At 38.7% G+C, this 19,924-nt stretch overlaps 1 protein-coding gene across 9 annotated transcripts in view; it reads left to right on the forward strand.

Moving 5' to 3' along the window:
- Positions 1–19,924, forward strand: part of LOC138744119 (C-terminal-binding protein 2) — a 202,761-nt gene that overhangs the window by 169,723 nt on the left and 13,114 nt on the right. For all 9 annotated transcript variants that reach the window (XM_069899714.1, XM_069899716.1, XM_069899713.1 and 6 more), the window contains 3 exons: positions 6,029–6,235; positions 12,792–13,006; positions 15,123–15,253. In XM_069899714.1, coding sequence (XP_069755815.1) covers positions 6,029–6,235; positions 12,792–13,006; positions 15,123–15,253 — 553 coding nt within the window. The remainder of the gene's footprint in view (positions 1–6,028; positions 6,236–12,791; positions 13,007–15,122; positions 15,254–19,924) is intronic.

Below are 19,924 nucleotides of genomic sequence, written 5' to 3' on the forward strand. Positions count from 1 at the left end.
CTATTATTTCCTCTTCTATTTTAATTGGTACATTTTTACTGATTAATATAGCTACTCCTCTAGCTTTTGAATTATATGACGCTGCTGTTACATGTCCTATCCAACCTCTCTTTAATTTCTTGTGCTCCATTTCAGTTAAGTGTGTTTCTTGCATGAATGCTATATCAATTTTTTCTTTTTTCAGTAAATTTAGTAGTTTCTTCCTTTTGATTTGGTTATGTATTCCGTTAATATTTAAAGTCATATAGTTCAACATAGCCATTTCATACTTTGTTTATCTTTCCTTTCCGTTTCCTCATCATCACCTTTCCTTCTTATCCATTTCTGCTTTCTTGTTTTGAACACTTTATAAAACAACATTTCTAAAACATCAAACATTTCCCTTATTCTCCTATCTAAAATTTCTTTAACCCCCACTATCCCCTCCCCTTCCTGAGTTGCCCTTTATCTCTTGTCGGGCAACCACATCTCCCCTCTCCATTTGGATTTGCGAATTCACTTGCAAGCGTCAACTGATTTCGCAGTGACCGTAACTCCTCCCCACCCAGCCCCTCCCAGAAAAGATTCTAATTTTCATATACAACAAAGGTCACTCTCTTAATTCCCTCCTTACTTCCTCTCTTCCCTTTCTTTCCCTTATTAATTTTTATCTATACTCTATATATTTTCCTTTAAATACGCATACACTCATGTACACACATATATACATACACACACATATATATATATATAGTTCGTGGTCATTTTTGCTCTCGTTACATGTCTTCATCTCTCTGTCTGTTTTGTAGTTGTTCTGCAAATTTTCGTGCTTCCTCCGGATCCGAGAATAGCCTGTTTTGCTGCCCTGGAATAACTATTTTAAGTACCGCTGGGTACTTTAGCATAAATTTATATCCTTTTTTCCATAGGATCGCTTTTGCTGTATTAAACTCCTTTCTCCTCTTCAGGAGTTCAAAACTTATGTCTGGATAGAAAAAAATTTTTTGACCTTTGTATTCCAGTGGCTTTTTGTCTTATTTTCTTCATTGCTTTCTCCAATATATTTTCTCTTGTATATCTTAGGAATTTTACTAAGATGGATCTTGGTTTTTGTTGTGGCTGTGGTTTAGGGGCTAATGTTCTATGTGCCCTTTCTATTTCCATTTCTTCCTGTAATTCTGGTCTTCCTAGGACCCTGGGGATCCAATCTTTTATAAATTCTCTCATATTCTTGCCTTCTTCATCTTCCTTAAGGCCCACTACCTTTATATTATTTCTTCTATTATAATTTGCCATTATATCTATCTTCTGAGCTAACAGCTCTTGTGTCTCTTTAACTTTTTTATTAGATTCTTCTAATTTCTCTTTTAAGTCCTCTACTTCCATTTCTACGACTGTTTCTCGTTCTTCCACCTTGTCCACTCTTTTTCCTATATCTGACATGACCATCTCTAATCTATTCATTTTTTCTTCTGTACTTTTAATTCTTCTTTTTATTTCACTAAATTCTTGTGATTGCCATTCTTTTACTGATTCCATATATTCTTTAAAAAAAATATCCATTGTCTTGCCTTTCCCTTCTTCTTCCATTTTTCTGTGTTCTTCTTCTTCTTCTTCTTCCTCTGGGTTGGTCATCTGTTGTTTCCTTGTTTTCTTTTTACTCTCTTCTTTCTTGTTCTCGTTGTTTTCTATGTTCTCTTCCTGTTGTTGTGTTGTAGCTGTAATTCTCAGCTGTGGAGATCGACTCCTCAGCTGGCCCCCCTCCCATCAGTGTTTTTTTTGTCTTGCACATGCACAGTTGCACACTTTTGCTTGGCTCCGCGAGCCATTTTTATAGTCCCGAGCTCGGGACTTCGACTGACCTGAGGTAGCGGGCTTCTCTCTCCACAGTGGGCCTCCTCGGACAGGTAAGGCCTTCACCTTCTTCTTCTGATGTCTTTTCTTCTTCTCTTCTTCCCATTGCTTTCGACTTTTCTTTCTTCGCTGCCATTTTCTTCCCACCTTTACTTTCACTTTATTTTAATTTTTGTGTTTGTGCCTTTGTGTTTTCTGTGTTTTTTTTTAAACTTTTCCGGAGAGGGCTGGAGTTCCCCGACCGGCCACTATTCCATCACGTGACTCCTCCAGTGAACCATTTCAATAACAATCTATCCTAATGTTCATCATTAAAATATACACAATGATATTTTTCCCTCTTCCCCCACCCTCCTCACCGCCTATAACATAAAGTAAGAATAAAAGAAAGAAAAATAAATAAACAATAGAAGAACACAAAAGAAAAGCTGTGCATTGTTTTGATGCATGTTTAGTGCCACATCTTTTACAATTAAATATCCCTCCATTTTTTTATTTCATATTTTCTTTGTGTGTGTGTGTGTGTGTGTGTGTGTGTTCAGTCACAGTGGCTATGACTACGCCTTTTTTTCCACTGGCTTTTACACTATCACTGAATTTTTATCGCGTGTTGCAGAGCTAATTCACTGCTCCAGCTAAGGTAAGCTCTATCTCTCAAAGCAACCTCTCTCGTACTTTCTTATCATTAATTCCAAGCATAATTTGATCGTGGATCATTGAATCCTGCATGTCCTTGCTTTTAATTTCAAGTCCATTAAAAAAGTATCAAGGCTCTCTCCCTGCAGCTGCGTGCGCGAGCAAAACACATACCTTTCAAAGGTTTAAGTTTTCTTTGGAGAACAGTGTTCATCAAACATCTCAATAATCTTGTCAAATTTGCTATGGTCTTCTGTCTCGGCCAAAATAAATGTGTTGAAAACCTCTAGAGCTTTAGGTTCCACCATGGTAAGTGGCAATGCAATCTTCCATGTGTCCAGTTTGCTATCGATTCAAATGGCTTGCAGGTACAGCATAAATCTTTGTCTAAACAGCGTCCACTCATGGTCGACATTTCCAGTCCACTTTACAGCATCAGGAGTTTTTAAACTCTCTATATTTTCTCCACTCATGTTGACTGTTACTCACTATCCATGCTGTGGTGTTTCTTTCACTCCTATGCACAGCAGCACACACCTGGTATTTCCTCCACTCCAGGATCCATGTGATGTTTCTTTTATTACAATAAAGAAATGTGGGTTCTTTTTAAACAACTAGATTTATTAACTAAGCACAGAACACACACAGGCCAGCCCTGGAGGCAACCATCTTAAATCTACGTAAGATGCAATATTCCGCAGATTCACACACTCCCATCACCAACTCCTGGTGGTGGCTTCACTACAGTGGTGACATCCTAGGGAGATCCACCACAGCAATAGGCTTTTCACCCATCGAGTTAAACCTATATTAATCTAAATTTTGTTTTAAATTCTCCCTACTCTCTCAAAAATTCCTTCCAAATTCTGCCACTCACCTACAGAATAGGGGCAATTTACAGAGGACAATTAACAAGAGAAACTTCACATCTTTGGGATGTGGGAGGAGATGGAAGCTCCCAGGAGAAACCCACACTTTTACAGGGAGAATATGTAAACTCCACATTGACAGCGCCTGAGGTCAGGCTTAAACCTAAGTTTCTGGCAGCGAGAGAGAATGGCCTCCCAGCTGCACAGCTAGTGCAGAATGATGCATTCTGCAATGTGCTGAAATCCTTCTGGTATTCCATTGACTTGAATCAAAGAGCTGTATATCCACCTTTAACATCCCATTGAGTCCAATTATTCACCTATTGGCATGAAAATAAAGGCTAAGTTTTAGCTTGGATGGACTGTGCAAGTGATGCCCTACTCTTTTATTTCCTTCGGAAATATTCAGGTAATTTTCCTTGTCATATTTTTTAACCATCACAGAGCTGCTTTAGATTTACAAGAATGCCTCAGGTTACCCACCCCCCCATACTTAAAATATTTTCTTTTGAGTCTTGAAGACACAGGCTGCTTTGTTAAGCTTGGTGACTCAGGGCTTCTGGAGGTTTGTTCAAGTAGTGGTGTGCACATTTTATTCTTAATAAAATATCACAGGGTTTTTACATGAGAAGCATACCGTGCTTCTTCATGTGAATTGTGGACAGTATGGCATTGGAGGAATTTTTGAGAGAGTGGGGAGAATTTAAAACAAAAATTAAGAATTGGGGTTTGAGGAAGCCAGAGAAATTTAGAAAAGGGATTCCAAAGAGTGGGATGTGCATTGCTGATCATAATGCTATTCCTAATATCCACAGGTTAGTTATATGGGTGAGTGTTTTCGATCACATTTCCTGCCCACTCTTTCTACCTGGAAGATAGTCCTTGCCAGAATCAAAAGCATATTAAATTTTAAAAAATATTTTTTCGGCGGCACTAAAATCTGTCAAAATGAGCTGTAGTCTTCAGTTGAACTGGAGTTTAAGCTTCCAGGAACAATTTGAAGGATAATGTAATCTGGATTCTTGACATTTATACTTACACATATTCCTGAACTTACATTTATACACGAGAGAAGTACACCTTCCATGATGTAATTACTGTATTACATTTCTTCTCTGTGAGGGGCAAAAGTATCGGATATTTCCCTCCATTCAGAAGTACTGAACACATCAAATATTGGCATCCTTGTTTTGTACTGTTACTGTCCCTTCTAATGGAATTAACTTTGAAGCAATGTACAGCATTTTGTAACTGCTGTTCATTTTTAACACGACTGAATTTCTCAGCAGATGAATTTATCCAACCAATTTGTGTTATAAATGTGATTGTATGAATTTCTAATTAGGGAAACAAGACAAGAAGTGCATGTTGACATCAGATTATTAACTTTTTATGTTGTTCTGATGTTTAATAAATAAAGGTGCACACAACATAGTAATAATAGTTTGACAACCAAATCTTAATGTATTGACATAAATGAGTTGAGCTCATCTTCAACCAGTTTCATATTGGAAAATAAATTACTGTATTCCTAACTGGTGACTGAGAAATAAAGAATCTCGTTAGTGAATGAGGATGTAGTTGGTCTAGGTTCAACCCCTTCCTCCCTGACTCAACAGGCTGCCTGACTTGATTCAGGATGAAGAATATTAACCTGGGTATGGTGGGAGAATAATACCCATGAAACCATAGCTCGGTATAAATCTACATCTCTAAGGAAAATGTGGTGATTTCACGGCAAAGAGTGGATAATCTAGACACAAGGGACTGCAGATGCTGGGATCTGGATTAATAAACAACTGCTGGAGGAACTCAGCAAGTCAACAAAGCATCTAATGATGAGAAACAAATTGTTGCAGGTTGGAACCCTGGGGGAAAATAAAATGGGTTGGTCATCAATTGTCATCATTCATTCGAGAAAGCCAATTGACCTACAGGACCATGACAGTGGTATTGAGGGTAACTTTAGGGAAATGTGGTTCATGTCCAATGTGAAGACAAAATGAAGGCAAAGAGCCTGAAATTTAAAAAATAAATTAATGAATTGGTCATCTGTGCTTCTTCATCAAATTCTGGATGTCAGGTTTCTCATTACAACTGCTTGAGTGACCATGTCAGCTTTTAAAAATGTTTGCTTTTGAATCGTACATCACCTCAAAATCTGTGCTTTCAATCTCGTGTCAATTTGAATATCTTAATTCTCTGCACAATTTTCAATCTTTGCTCCCATCTAATTCCGCTCTCCATCTGTCTTTAATATCCCATCCAGTCTAATTCCGATTTCCCTATAAACCCTTCATGCAGTGTGAATTACAAATGTTTCTCTGGGATCCCAACCCTGCCTCTGGAACCCTTTTCTAACTCTGTTCCCTTCTGTGTCCTCAGCCAAGATGCAGCTGCCTCTATGACCCTGATCTGGCCGCTGACTCTAGAACCTGTCTATAGCTTGTGCATTCTCTTGTGAGAAGTGCTTGTTCCTCCTTGGGGAGCAGTGGGAAAACCTGCATTTCTGTTTGTATTTCAGTACCTTTTGCTGCCTGAACAACACCGTTTTCTGTAAAAGTGACATCACCAATAAATGCTTGATTTAAAGAAACCCCTCATGGATGAAGGCAGATATATGATTCGAGCTTGTTGCAGTTTCGCTGTCTTTGCCCTGCCCTGATGCCCTTATGCCCTTCCTTACTCAGGGATTGCTGTGTGTAACATCCCAGCTGCAGCCGTGGAGGAGACTGCCGATTCCACCCTCTGTCACATCCTTAACTTGTACCGACGGAATACGTGGCTATACCAGGCACTACGTGAGGGGACCCGAGTACAGAGTGTCGAGCAGATCAGGGAGGTGGCGTCAGGAGCAGCCAGAATCCGGGGGGAAACACTCGGGCTCATCGGTTTCGGTAGGTTGGTCGCCATTTTAACTGTTGCCGCATGTTGATATTCTGATATTGAGTGATTGTGTTAAAAATGCTTTTCATGCAAATGAAAGATAAATACAATATAACTCAAGATACAGTGCTGGCATATTACCAATTGAGATCCTACTTGAAGGACAAATTGGGAAGCAGTCTGAGGTTACCAGAGGGAAGTAACCTTGAATATGTGATAATCAAAAGATTTATAACAAATATGTATATTAAACTGCAAGAAAAGGAGAATGAGGAAACAAATGGTAAAACTAAACAAAAATGGGAACAAGATTTAAATATAAAGATAAAAAAGGAAACATGGGAGAAGTTATGCTCTGGAACGATGAGAAATACAATAAATACGAGGTTACGTATGATACAATATAACTGGATACACAGGCTATACATTACACCTCAAAAGTTAAATAAATGGGACCCAACAGTATCTGATAGATGTTTTCGATGTAAAAAAGAAATGGGAACAACAATTCATGCAATCTGGACATGTGAGACAGTAGAAAAATTTTCGGAAGATCTAAATCAGATATTAAATAAAATAACAGAAAACAATATACCAAAGAATCCAGAGATCTTCCTCCTAAGTAACATAAAAAACAAAGAATTTGGAATTGATTTGGAGGATGCACAAAAAAGATTTGTTAAGATAGCTCTAGCCGTTGCAAAAAAATGTATTATGTCAACCTGGAAATTGGAAAATAATTTGAAAATACAACAATGGTATATAGAAATGAATAAATGTATTCCATTAGAAAAAATAACATATAGTTTAAGAAATAATATTGAAATATTCGAACAAATATGGGAGCCTTACATGAAACACAATAGCGAAAACCTACCGGGGACAATCACTACCTAAGTTAACGGAAGGAAAAGGAAATGAAAAGAATGGACTCAGTGGAATTTCTGGTGTATTTTTATTGAATGACAACATTGTCTGACTGGTTTAATGTATCCTAGATTCTATACCTTAAATGGACGGGAGGGGGGAGGTAGGGAGGGTGGGATGGGAGGAGGGAGGGGGGGAGAAAATGGCACTGTATATGTGTGAAAAGGAAAAAGTGTGTACCATGGTTAATGTGATTTATGGTGTGAAAAATAAAAAAATTTTTTAAAAAAAATGCTTTTCATGGAAATATAGGTTAATCTATTTGAGAGCCTTAACCTTGATGAGTTGATTAATTTCTGGGGGTGGGTGCACTTTCAGGTGGAGTAGAAAGGAATTGTTTGTCTACTCCAACAGTCGTGAACAATTTACTCCGATTGGTCTCTTCCTAGTTGGCACATGTTCCTACTAGACTTGGCCTAACAGGAAAACTGCAAGGGATTCAAATTATATTCTGGTCCCAAGGAAGTCATCAGAGCTTGTTTGTGTTGGGACATCCATTCTAACTTTCTAACAAGTAGTGGCAGTGTTAAACTTGTCCCACTTTACTTTCAGTTAGCACCATTATTTTCTTTTGCAGCATCAGATGCTAAGAATTTTATTAGTGGTATAATTGTGGTTAAAGTAATCTTTAGATAACATCTGTAATTCTGCTGATTGTAAATTGTTTACATCATTTTATCAATTTTTCACATAATTTTTAAATTCAGTACTCTGGGTCATTAATGCTTCTTTTAAAAATGATTTCATTTTTGCAGAAGAAAATGTTTGAAGGTATTGAATGTGCTAATTTAACCAATCAGAAAATAAATGGAGGCTTATTTTAACCTTTGAACTACTTTTTAATGGATTGGTTTAAATAGACCTACTATGGGATTTGTTGCCATATGAGGAGCAGAGAGGAAAGAAGAATGATTCAAATAACTTGGCTTTAGTTAGTCTGCCTCACGGTGTAAAGTCCACAAGGCCCAACTTTCAGTGAATTAGTGAGAAGCAGTCGTCACAGGCATGGAAGTTCCTCAGCTTTGGATTATTAATTTAAAAGGAGGGAGAATTAAGGTTGCATAACCATGATTTCTTGATTGAAGTATTACTAATAACACCCATTGTTTCATCTGTGTAGCTATGTTTCTTTGATTTACATGAACTTGTACTTGCATTCCAGTGTAAGGGCTTAATGTTTTCCATCTTGATGTTGATCTTGCTCCAAGTTGGCTGTATCCCAAACAAGCAAGTGATCCAAATGCATTTTGTTCAAAATACCTTGTTGGTTTTTTTAATGTTACATGATGTTCCCTGTTAATTTAGTTGGCATGGTGTTGGTCTGACCTTGTGATTAGGTATTCAGTTTCAACAAAAGAAAAACTGGTGTGTTGATCATTCAGAGGGTCACAATTTGGTCAAAATTATTTTGTTTGCCTCCCTCTGAAAGACGTTCTCGGAAGCTCATTTGCACCACTTCCGAAAGAATACAAAATGGTTGACTATAGCTACTTTTAATAAGAAACATCTATAAAGGTTCATGGATACAAAGAAAACAATACCCAAGAGTGAAGTATAGTCCAGATGTTAATTCCTTCATCTGAAAACAGGAAATGAGGCTAATAAACTCTGATTCAGTAGTTCATGTTACCAAAACTATCTAAATATATCATACTGGTAAATGAGCCTTCAACTTCTCTGCACGTTGAGGTATGAATGCAGCCTCTGTTATTTGATAAACCATTTTTAATCCTTCTAAAAATATTTGGCTTGTTCTGCTTCATGGTATATTCTCATTTTGAACTGAAATGTATTTTTCCTCTTAACTGTTTTCGTGCACATCATGTTTCTTGACCTCTTTTGATCAGGGTAGCTGTAAGAGAGAATGCACAGAAATGAAACTGTTGGGGTCCTTGTGCCAGTTCCTGGTTTTTGTCGGTGAGAGGCTACAAGCCAGAGGACAAAAACAACAGCTACTTTCCATCAGTGCCTTCTCAAAGATTTTCATTGATAACGTACAACACATCACACATTTTGTCTACTAGTGACTGGGATCTTTCTACTCAACCTTTTTGTTTCTCTACCAATTGTAGTGCAACTTTCAGCACTCTTCTGTGTTAAAGGCGTTATTCAAATGCAGGCTGAAAACACTTAGCCAAATTTTGTGATCACATAAACACTGAAGTGAAGGTCAGGATAAACACAGTATGCCAGATCTATTTTGTAATTTCTTTCTTGTAAGCTGCAATTACAAATGTTGTGAGACTTTTCATGAGAGATCTATGCTGAGTTATTTATTACCTTGATAACATGGAACCACAATAGGTTTGCTTCCTGAAAAAAAAAATTGGGTGATTATGATAGACAACTTCAATCTGAACACAAAGATAATTTCAGATTTGCTGTACCACATAGAAAGTTGGAGAAACATTAATAAAAACTTTTATTGAATTTAACATGTTGCTGAAGCAGTGCATTAGTTCAACTGACCCAAAAATATTTTGCCACTGTTTTTCTTTTGTACTCAGCATCTGATGCCTCTCACGTTAGTGTCCAACAATAGTCGGCCATCATTGATGGATTCTAGTTACCCTGATACCACTTTTCCATGGTCACGATATCCTGGTGAAACCTTTCACCCAGTTCATCACTGACTGCACCAAAATCACCAGGGAAGGAGTCGAAATGCAAATGCAGAAAATTAATTTTCAATGTTGTATTGCACCTCATGGTTTGTGTGCTTGAGGTAGACTTAAAATATGAAAGGAAATTACAAAAATAGGTTATATCTAAAAAATCAGTTTGTGATTTTCATGATCAGTAGCCCCAAATACATAATATACAACCAAAAATGTTCATGAAGCAAAATCTTCATTGTCCAGTGTAATCTGACCTGCATTCAAATGATGTACAAAGTCAATGTTATAAAACGTTGCAACTAAATCTAATTAGAATATCTTGTTCATCGGTGTTCTCCTGTCACATGCTATTGTAGCAGGAAATGAATGCACTGATCGTGTTGGTGGCAATAGCATGCTGAGTTTAGTAGGACTCCAGAGATCATAGGAGCTGTCACAAATTTGAACTGAACATGGACCAATCAGCTTGAGCAACACCACATAGCCCTTAGCATTGTTTTGTTGGTCCTGTTTGGTGTTCAAGTCTACGTGAGCCAGGTGAACTCGGCCAGTCGGCCTGTCATTGGGTCCTGTTTGGTGTTCAAGTCCACGTGAGCCAGGTGAACTCGGCCATTCGGCCTGTCATTGGGTCCTGTTTGGTGTTCAAATCTACGTGAGCCAGGTGAACTCGGCCATTCGGCCTGTCATTGGGTCCTGTTTGGTGTTCAAATCTACGTGAGCCAGGTGAACTCGGCCATTCGGCCTGTCATTGGTTGTTAGGGAGGCTATTGGTGAAAAATACCAAACTTGCATTAACCCTTCCCACTGCTGCATGACTGTCACAATGGAAATCACACAGAGCCACAGGAGATGGCCAGGCTAGAATACTGGCCTCCACTTGTTATCAGTTCTCTATTAACCTGCATGTTATGTACTTCAACATGTCTAGCAGTCGTGCCCCATTGGATCCCTACAAATGGTTGTGGAATTGTTTTACCTGTTGTGAACTAGCCTCTGAAGCAGGAAGTATATATTTCCAGTCAGGAACCAACTGATCACGGGAAAGGCATTAGTACCTAAAGGATTCTCATCATAACCACCACAGCACAATTTCATCTATGGAGGTGACCAGGGAGGTGAGGGAAATTGCAAAGGGATGGGGTGAAGATACATAAGACTTTCTGTGAAGATGCATGCATGTCTTGAACAAGGATGGTTATTGAGGCAGGGACCAGAATGGTGGCTTAGTTGTGCACTGGGTGAAAAGGCTACAATCAATAAGCGATCAGTGATGAGGTTTTCCCCTAATCCCTAGAACTTAACGTGCAGGCTCCCATGTGCTGTGCACAAGTTCTCCCTGTCCAATGGAGACCCAGTACCTGGCACCTTACTGGAAATATTAGCACAACTTGCTTCTTGTCATAGTTCCAGCTTTAGTAAGTCGGAAACAAATGGCGTGCAGCACCTTGTTACATTGTAAGGTGCAAGACTGATGTTGATAAAATCTCATCCATCTTCCCGGGCCAGTTTCCCAATGGGCGTGAAATTGAATCCAATTTTGAAGCTGTTTGTTTAATGACCTAGTGATTATGCTGCAGCTGTTCTTCTTCATCAGAAACTCTTCATTAAGTATGTGTCAGGCCCCTCAGCCCAGGCCATAACAGTTGTCCTTGTCATGGCCAATTAAAACTCCATTTAACCAGAAATTGCCATGACAACAAGTTGCAAATGATGCCATTATTAAACAACTTATTACGGCAAATTGGAAAAACATCCTTGTAGGGACAATGTCCAGCTTTGTCAGTTTTGATCTGTAGTTGGGAATATCTTACAGATTTTGATAGAAAGCCTTCAAGCATGTTGTTTGCCTTTAACTTCTGTAAGTTGTTAATTGTCACGGCAATAATAGTTCTAAAGCTTGATCATGAAATGATAGCATTAAATAGGAAATACCTCTTGAAAGTTACAATGATGTAAATTTAGGACCTAACGTTGATAGGTATGAATGGGGAAAAGAGAATCACCTGAATTCTATCCACTTCACAATTGTTTTCTATTTAGGAATTTTAATTTTTTTAATTTAAATTTCAACATACAGAATCATAATATTTAATTTTTTTTTAAATTAATTTAGACATATAGCTCAGTAACAGGCCCTTTCAGCCCTTGAGTCTGTGCTGCTCAATTACACCCAATCTCTGGTATGTTTTGAACGGTGGGAGGAAACTCATACAGACACAGGAAGAAGGTACAAACTTACAAACAAGACAGGATTTGAACCCGGGTTGCTGGTTCTGCATTTGCGTCATGTTTAACCACTAAGCTATCTGTGCCAAAGTTTTATCAATATACCTAATTTGCATGCCTGCCTGCAATCAGAAAGCTGCATTCTAAGGTTGTAGAGATATTGTTAAATTAAAGCTGCTCCTTTCAGACCAAGCATGACTGGCATGAATTTTTATTTTCACATGCTGATAAAAGGAATAGTTTGTTTTAACTTTGCTTTTCATTTCTCCCTGTGGCCCCATTTTCCTGATATCCTGTGTTTACAACGCTGGCATATCCCTCCTATTGACCCCTTCAGGGATTCTGCAGATGCTGTTCTTGTGTTAATTGACCCAGAGCCAGCTTGCCATATTTCTGGTCTTAACCAAGGCAAGCCAGCTGAGAATGTAGCAAACTTTCTCTCTGCAGGAATCCTGTGACTCTTACATGAAGACTAACATTCACACTTGGCTCCCATGCCAAAATGTAGCCCTTTGGGCATTTAATGGAGTGAGGGGAACAACTGATGGGTTGCAGTGAAAAAAAGGACCATTTATCTCTCCATTATGTTTGTCTTTTCTGAAACCTCTGATCAAACTTTATATAATAATTAAATTTCCTTCTAACACAGAAATGAAACACTATGATTGATTTACTTTGTTAAAATAATGACACAAGTACAATTTGTTTCTTTACTGAATTGGTGACTTTGAGAACCTTTGTTAGTAGTACTGCTTGTAGTCACACTTACTGCAAAGTTCTCTTTGTTGTTTTGCAGGTCGCGTTGGCCAGGCTGTTGCAGTTCGAGCTAAAATCTTTGGATTTAATATAATATTTTATGATCCGTACTTGCCTGACGGAATGGAGAGAGCTCTGGGTGTTCAGCGAGTTTATACTCTGCAGGATCTGCTTTACCAGAGTGACTGCGTGTCATTGCACTGCAACCTGAATGAACACAACCACCATCTTATCAATGACTTTACCATCAAACAGGTACACATGATCGCCTATTAGCTCATGTATTTGGTTATAATATTGAACCAGGTATGGCTATTAATGGTACAGCACAATGTAAAATTGACAAGAGAAAGATAACATTTTATGTAAATACAGAACCAAAGGCTCTTGTATTACTTGCCCTGTCTTGGAACATTTCCTTTATGACATGGTTGGAGGGTAAGATGTGTGCAGGTCACATCTAGAAGAAGGTTAGAGAACGGATAAATCTATAGCACGTTACAAACCCTTCAGCTCACAGCGTTGTGTCAATCTAATAACCTAAACTCTAAACTGCCTAGAACAGTGGTTCTCAGTCTTTTTTCTTTCCACTCACATAACACTTTAAATATTCCCTATGCCATCAGTGCTCTGTAATTAGTAAGGGATTGCTTAAGATGGTATGTGGGTGGAAAGAAAAAAGTTGAGAACGACTGGCCTAGACTTTCCCTCTCTATTTCTCTCAGTTCCATGTTCTGTTCCTATCTAATAGTCTAAAATATCCTATTGTACCTGCCTCCACCACTATTGCTACCAGCGCATTCCATGCACCCACCACTCTTTGTGTGGAAAAACTTACCTCTTGCATGCCCCTGTACTTACTCCCAAGCACCTTAAATCTATTCCCCCTTATGTTAGCCATTTCAACCTTGGGGTAAAAAGCCTCTGACCATCCACACGATCAATGCCTCTCATTATCTTGTACCCTCTCCCAGGTCACACCTCATCCTCCATCACTCCAAGGAGAAAAAAAACCAAGTTCACTCAACCTGTCCTCAGAAGGCATGCTCTCCAAGCTAGGTAACATCTTGTAAATATCATCTGTACCCTCTCTATAACATCCACATCTTTCCTGTAATGAAATGACCAGAACTGAACACAAGTGGGCTCTATCCAATATCTTGTTTAGCCAGAACATTACCTCATGGCTCTTGAGCTCAATCCCACAGTTAGTGAAGGCCTACACATTATATACCTTCTTAACAGCGCTATCAACTGACAGAGTAGCTTTGAGTGTCCTATGAACATGGACCCCAAGATCTCTCAGTTCTTCCACACTGTTCAGAGCATTTCTATTAATATTGTATTCTGCCTTCACATTTGACCTATAGAAATGAACCATAAAATGAAGAATATGTAGCAACTTCTTAAAATTACTCTGTTGTACAGTTTTTATGTACAGTTAGTGATTGGGCAACCCAGTGACCTGCTAAATACTGTATAGTGAACAGCTCCTGTATGATGTAAAATGGCAAGATGGTAAATGCAAATATGGGAGATTCATAATCTCGGTTAGATCCAGTTTAATGCAGTGATGCATCAGACCAGTGCCATACTCCCAGAATGGAAGTTAAATCTGCAGGGCAGTGATCTGGAATGACTTGGATGCAACTCCTGCCAAAAGGTTAGAGAAAGCCATACAAAACGTTTCAGGGAAGAGTTATGTACTAGGCATCAATCCAAAAGATCCCAGGAAGTAAACATTCAAAGAACAATCTATGACATTGTATTCTTCGTAATCTTTGCTGTGTTTCATCTTTGATTTGGGTGGGGGGTTTTTTGGACGATAATGATAAAACAGTTACTCTGGTAATTGTTATCTAACTGGAAGCTCATGGAAAGATGTTCTTTCCAACACATTTTTGTATTTCTATTGGAGGAGAATCTGGTTTACGAATACTGGTCCAACACTCGATATGGGGGACATAAGAGTAAATTACAATGCTGACACTGTACATTAAAAATGCCACTTGGCAGTGAAATGAAATGCAGCAACAACTACTATCCTCTGGAGAAAAAGAACAAGCCACAATGTCTTTCACTTAAATTTCCTAAAAATCAACAAATGCAAATCATTCCTTGGATAAGGGATATCCTATGGATGGGATAAAGAGAATGACAAATGGATTTCTTTCTTAAATGAGAGCAGTCTAAGAATCTGTTCATCATTCAAGAAGGGGCTCTTCTCCCACTGAGACTTACTGCAATGTTAGATATGTTAAAGCCACACGTGTGATTTTGCACATACTAGACACCATAGTAATTGCTTTATCATTGTTAAACCTCTGTTAATCACTTGCTGGAGTTGACTTTTACTGTGCTTGGTCCTCAGATGAGGCAGGGAGCATTTTTGGTTAACACAGCCCGAGGTGGATTGGTCGATGAGAAGGCATTAGCTCAGGGCCTGAAAGAGGGAAGGATACGAGGAGCTGCTCTAGATGTCCATGAAAGTGAACCTTTCAGGTGAGATGCAGTCATTATCATCAATAACTAATCAGAGTATGGCAGTGTTTTACACAGTGCCAGGGGCCACAAAGGTGACACATCGAGTTGCTGTCTCACACCTTCAGTGCCCTGGGTTCGATCTTAAACTCCATTGTTCCATGGGTGAAGTTTGCACATTCTCCCTATGGCCGGGTGGGTTTACTTTGGATGTTTGGGTTTTCATCCACATCCTAAAGACACGCGGGTTGGTTGGTGCATTGTGGAGTCTTGGAGAACAACAGTATTGAATCAGGCCTTTAGGCCCACTAAGTCCGTGCCAGTCATCAGCCACTCATACTGCAAGTAAGACGGGACAAATGATGGGAAATAGAGAGTATAAAGTGTTAGGATGGGATAAATGTCAAAATGGGATAATGACACAATGCATTTTGGGGGTAGATGTACTACAGGGAAAGTGATACTGTACAGTGTGGGAATGGATGCACTGAAGGGGCAGTCATGCTGTAATTATGGGAGTGGACACTGGAGGGGCAGTGAGGTTGTGCAGTATGGGAGTGGACAGAGTCCATGGACAAGAATACAGAGAATTCTATGAATAGTCACATTGCATACATTGTGATGTTTCTTTTATTACAAGAAAGAAACGGGTTATTTTTAAACAAGTAAAACAGCACTAAGAACAGACCACACACAGGCTAGACCTCATGTGGAGGGACCCATCTTGAATCTATCCAAGATGCAACATAATCGGTCTCCAGCTCCTCCAAGTGGCAGCACTCTATCACTATATAGTGATATATCCCCTTTCATTGAGATGTTTAATCAATAACCAGCAAGTAATTCTTTCCATCCATGTGGTACAGATCAGTCCCAACTTTCTGCCATGGTTCTGCTGGTACTTCATTTATTATCATGGGTTCCTTTGCCTGCTTTGCATGATGTTTGAAACCATCCTGTCAATGTCTGGTCTTCTGTCTCCACAAAAACCTCTAGAGCTTTAGGTCCCACCACGTTAAGTAGCATGGCAATCTTCCATGTATCTGGTTTACTATCGATTCCAGTGGCTTGCAGGTATAGCATGAATCTTTGTTTAAACAGCCTCTACTCATGGTCAACATTTCCAGTCCATTTACAGCGTCGAGTTTTTAAACTCTCCATATTTTCTCTGTTGATATCAACTGATACTCACTATCCACACTGTGGTGTTTCTTTCGCTCCTGGAACCATGTGATGTTTCTTTTATTACAATAAAGAAACATGGGATCTTTTTAAATAACTAGATTTATTAACTATGCCAACAACAATAAGAACAGAACACACACAGGCCTCCATCTTGAATCTACCCAATATGCAACCCACTCCATCTCTGACTCCTCTTAGTGATAGCACTCTATTACTACATACACAGTGACTATAGGGATTGTGGCTATGAACAGCAAATGAACGTGCAGTAACCCTTTGGATTGTAGGGGTGTACCACCACGTACTCATGGACTCTGTGTTCTGTGGGTGGACAGACTGCAGATATCATGATTGCACTTGGCCCCAGCATCTGCAGGTTCTCTTGTTTAACTGTGTTTTAATCTTCTGTCTTATTGAATTGGATTTACACTATTTACAGTGATATCTTTTTATTGAGCTTTATGTTGCTCAAGCCTAGAGAACATTTTTAAAAGCATTCTGAAGAAGATGTGACTGTTTGTAATCAATTTCTAACTTTTTAAGTTTGTTTCAAAAATTACGGTTCGGAGGATCCCAAAATACAGCAGCAATAGAAATTCACCAAGACAAATTGTTACTTGAACAAAAATTGCTTTTAATTTTCTTTAAACATAAAAACTGGATCAAACTTTAACTTATTACTATTAACTTAACCCCTATAATTTGTGTATATGTTCAGGAAAGTTCTTTGATTCACAGTCCAATCTCACTTCTCACTCCTCCAAGTTCACTGGTATCAGGGAATTCTTATACTGTGCACAGAATTTAACATTTATGAATTTTCACCAAGCTCTTGTACTTAAAGTTAAATGGTTACTGGTCGGGAAGGTTCTTGTTGGTTTCAGAGAGCGATTCGTTGCTTGTTGGACACACACAAACTGATGTACTTCCATCAGTCACTTCAGTGTCCTGCTAAAAAAACTTGCCCCATCAGGGTTTTCCAAGTGATAACCTCTTCTTACAGGTCACCATAGAGTTCCTCTTGTTTCCCTTATTTCAGGTGAAACACTAGCCAGCCATTCCCTCTTGTGAGGACCACAAGGGTTTTCACCAGGCTGAACTCAGAACTCACAACCCGTGTCTTTTCCTCTCTCTCTTCCTGCTTGCAAAACCAGAACTCCTTGCAGGGCTCCAAAGATCTTTGAAAGATCTTTATCAGTACCTGAACCCTTTTAAGTTCTTTCCCAAAGCAGTTTTTATTGTCTTTGCAAAGGCACTTGGAGCCTGGACTGTCTGGCTTGAGCAAAGCTCTTACAGTTTAAATGAGATGTCTTTTGTGAAGTGTTACTGTCTTTTGTGGTGACCTACACACTAAACACCCACATTCTATCTCTTCCAAAGACATACCAACATATAATATAAAATATATCTTGTCACACATATTTTAAAATTTCTATTTACAAGCGATCAACTTGTGAGGAAAACAATCTTTCATGGAGCTGACTTTGGCATTACTCACTGGGTTTATTTTCCTTGTTTTTCACGTTCACTTCTCACTTGGTAATTGTTATTCCTGCTTGCTTGGTGTACTCTGCATCCCTGTTCCCAGGTCATGACATGTGGTGATAAACATATGTTAAATCATGAACCAGGATGACATGTTCCCTCAACTGTAATAGTTAATAGTTGCAATAAGCCAGCGTTATACTACGTCCTTTTTTGGGTTATATTGGAAAATCAGTTCTGGGGTTCATCAGAGTATATTAGGAAGTAGTGAACCTGAAGATTAGGCATCAGAGAACTGTTGGTTCCCATGCTTTATAATTAAAAATATATTTACCATTTATTAAAATGTGACGATAAGCATTTTGCATTGCTCCAGAATCTTAACTGAATGCTTCCCCGTTAACTTTTGTTATTCCCCAAGTTCTGCTACTCTGGAAGAATGATGGGAAAATGTACAGCAGTCTCCTGTGGGTAATTGTCAGGCCCTTTGGTTGGTCTTTGCAGTCAATCCTGTAATGCAGTCCCACGAAAGAAAGACCAATACTTTTCATCCTTCAGGCCTAAACCCTTTCCCAACTTGCTGTTCCCACACTCCTCGGCCTCCATCCTTCACCCAGCAGTCAGACTCACCCTTAAGTCATTCAGTCTGTCATCTCCTACCCCCATCCAAGCAGCTCTCCAATTTCTGTAGATGTGTGCAGAGGTCCTGAACTCTCCTCGAAGCCCAAATCCACATTTCTCAGCTTAATCACTAACCCATTCCCAAGTCCTGATGAAGCCCCTGACCACTCTCCTTTTTCATTTATTCCTGTCATTTGTAACACCTGTTTAGTTGCTCTCACCACTCAACGTTATCCAGCGAACCTATCAGTTCACACCAGGATTGTGAGAGGACACATTTACTCTTCTGCAATGGAGACAAGTTGCTTTGAAAGTATGTTGGGTAAATCAGTTAAAATGCTGCACATCCATTTGATGTGATTTAAAAAAAAATGTAATACTCTCGTTTGAACTCAGGTGGGGAACGTACATTGCAAATATGAAAGTGGAGAATGGCTGGTAATGTGTTTGTTCCTTGAATGCAATGTTGGATCTTTGCCATTTTCTTGAATATATGTCAACTGTGCTATGGATGTAATTAAAAATAGGGCAGCATCTTGGGAGCAGAACAGCTATTACAATTGAGTATAACTAACTTTCTCAATTGAAAAATGTCTACTGTGCGTTTATCAAATGTTGAATACACAAAAGTTATTTCACATTTCATGAATAATGTTAACACTAAGAATCTTCATTAATTATTACTGCAAGTGAATGCCGTAAGTAAAAGCACTCCCCTGACACTCTTTATTTTATTCCATTGACCTCATTGTTATGAAAAAACTAACTCCAACAAAAACCTTCCAGCTAAACCAAAATTATGTTAAACAAAGTGAACTTTTTGTGAGTTGAATGTACCCACTAGTTTGTCCTGTCTGCGCAAAGTGGTTTTACCTTGTTTGAAAGATAATAGGGTAACTCATATCAGACCAGTCACATGGCATCTACTATTTAATTCCATAGACCGCAAAGGGATGGAAGGCAGAGAAAGTGGTGCCTCCTACTTTGTCCCACTGCTCATTGAATTCCCAGTTGTTTTTTGTACCTAAAGTCTGAAGTGAGCCAAATTGCTATTTTAACCTGAATGTGAGATTTAGTGGTTAAGTAGTCTTTTGTAACCTGGCATTGATTTGTGATATGTCGTCTGCAGAATAGCATACAAGTCTTCATATTTTAATCAAATGTTTCACTTCCAATTCTCAGTAGCACATAACAAACACTTTTAAGACATTGTTGAAAGTACTTGAGTCAGTATCCTGTTCACAAGTGCTTCAGAAATATTGCAGAATGAACATTCAATATTCTCAATCAATTCAAGGGTTAAAACATATATAAATTATCATTGTGCATTCATCTAGTATTGTAAATTATTGTAGATATATATGGTGTGTGATTGAGATTATAGAGGTGGGAGAAAAGAGG

Source organism: Narcine bancroftii, chromosome 10 (assembly GCF_036971445.1).
Source record: "Narcine bancroftii isolate sNarBan1 chromosome 10, sNarBan1.hap1, whole genome shotgun sequence".
NCBI lineage: Eukaryota > Metazoa > Chordata > Chondrichthyes > Torpediniformes > Narcinidae > Narcine > Narcine bancroftii.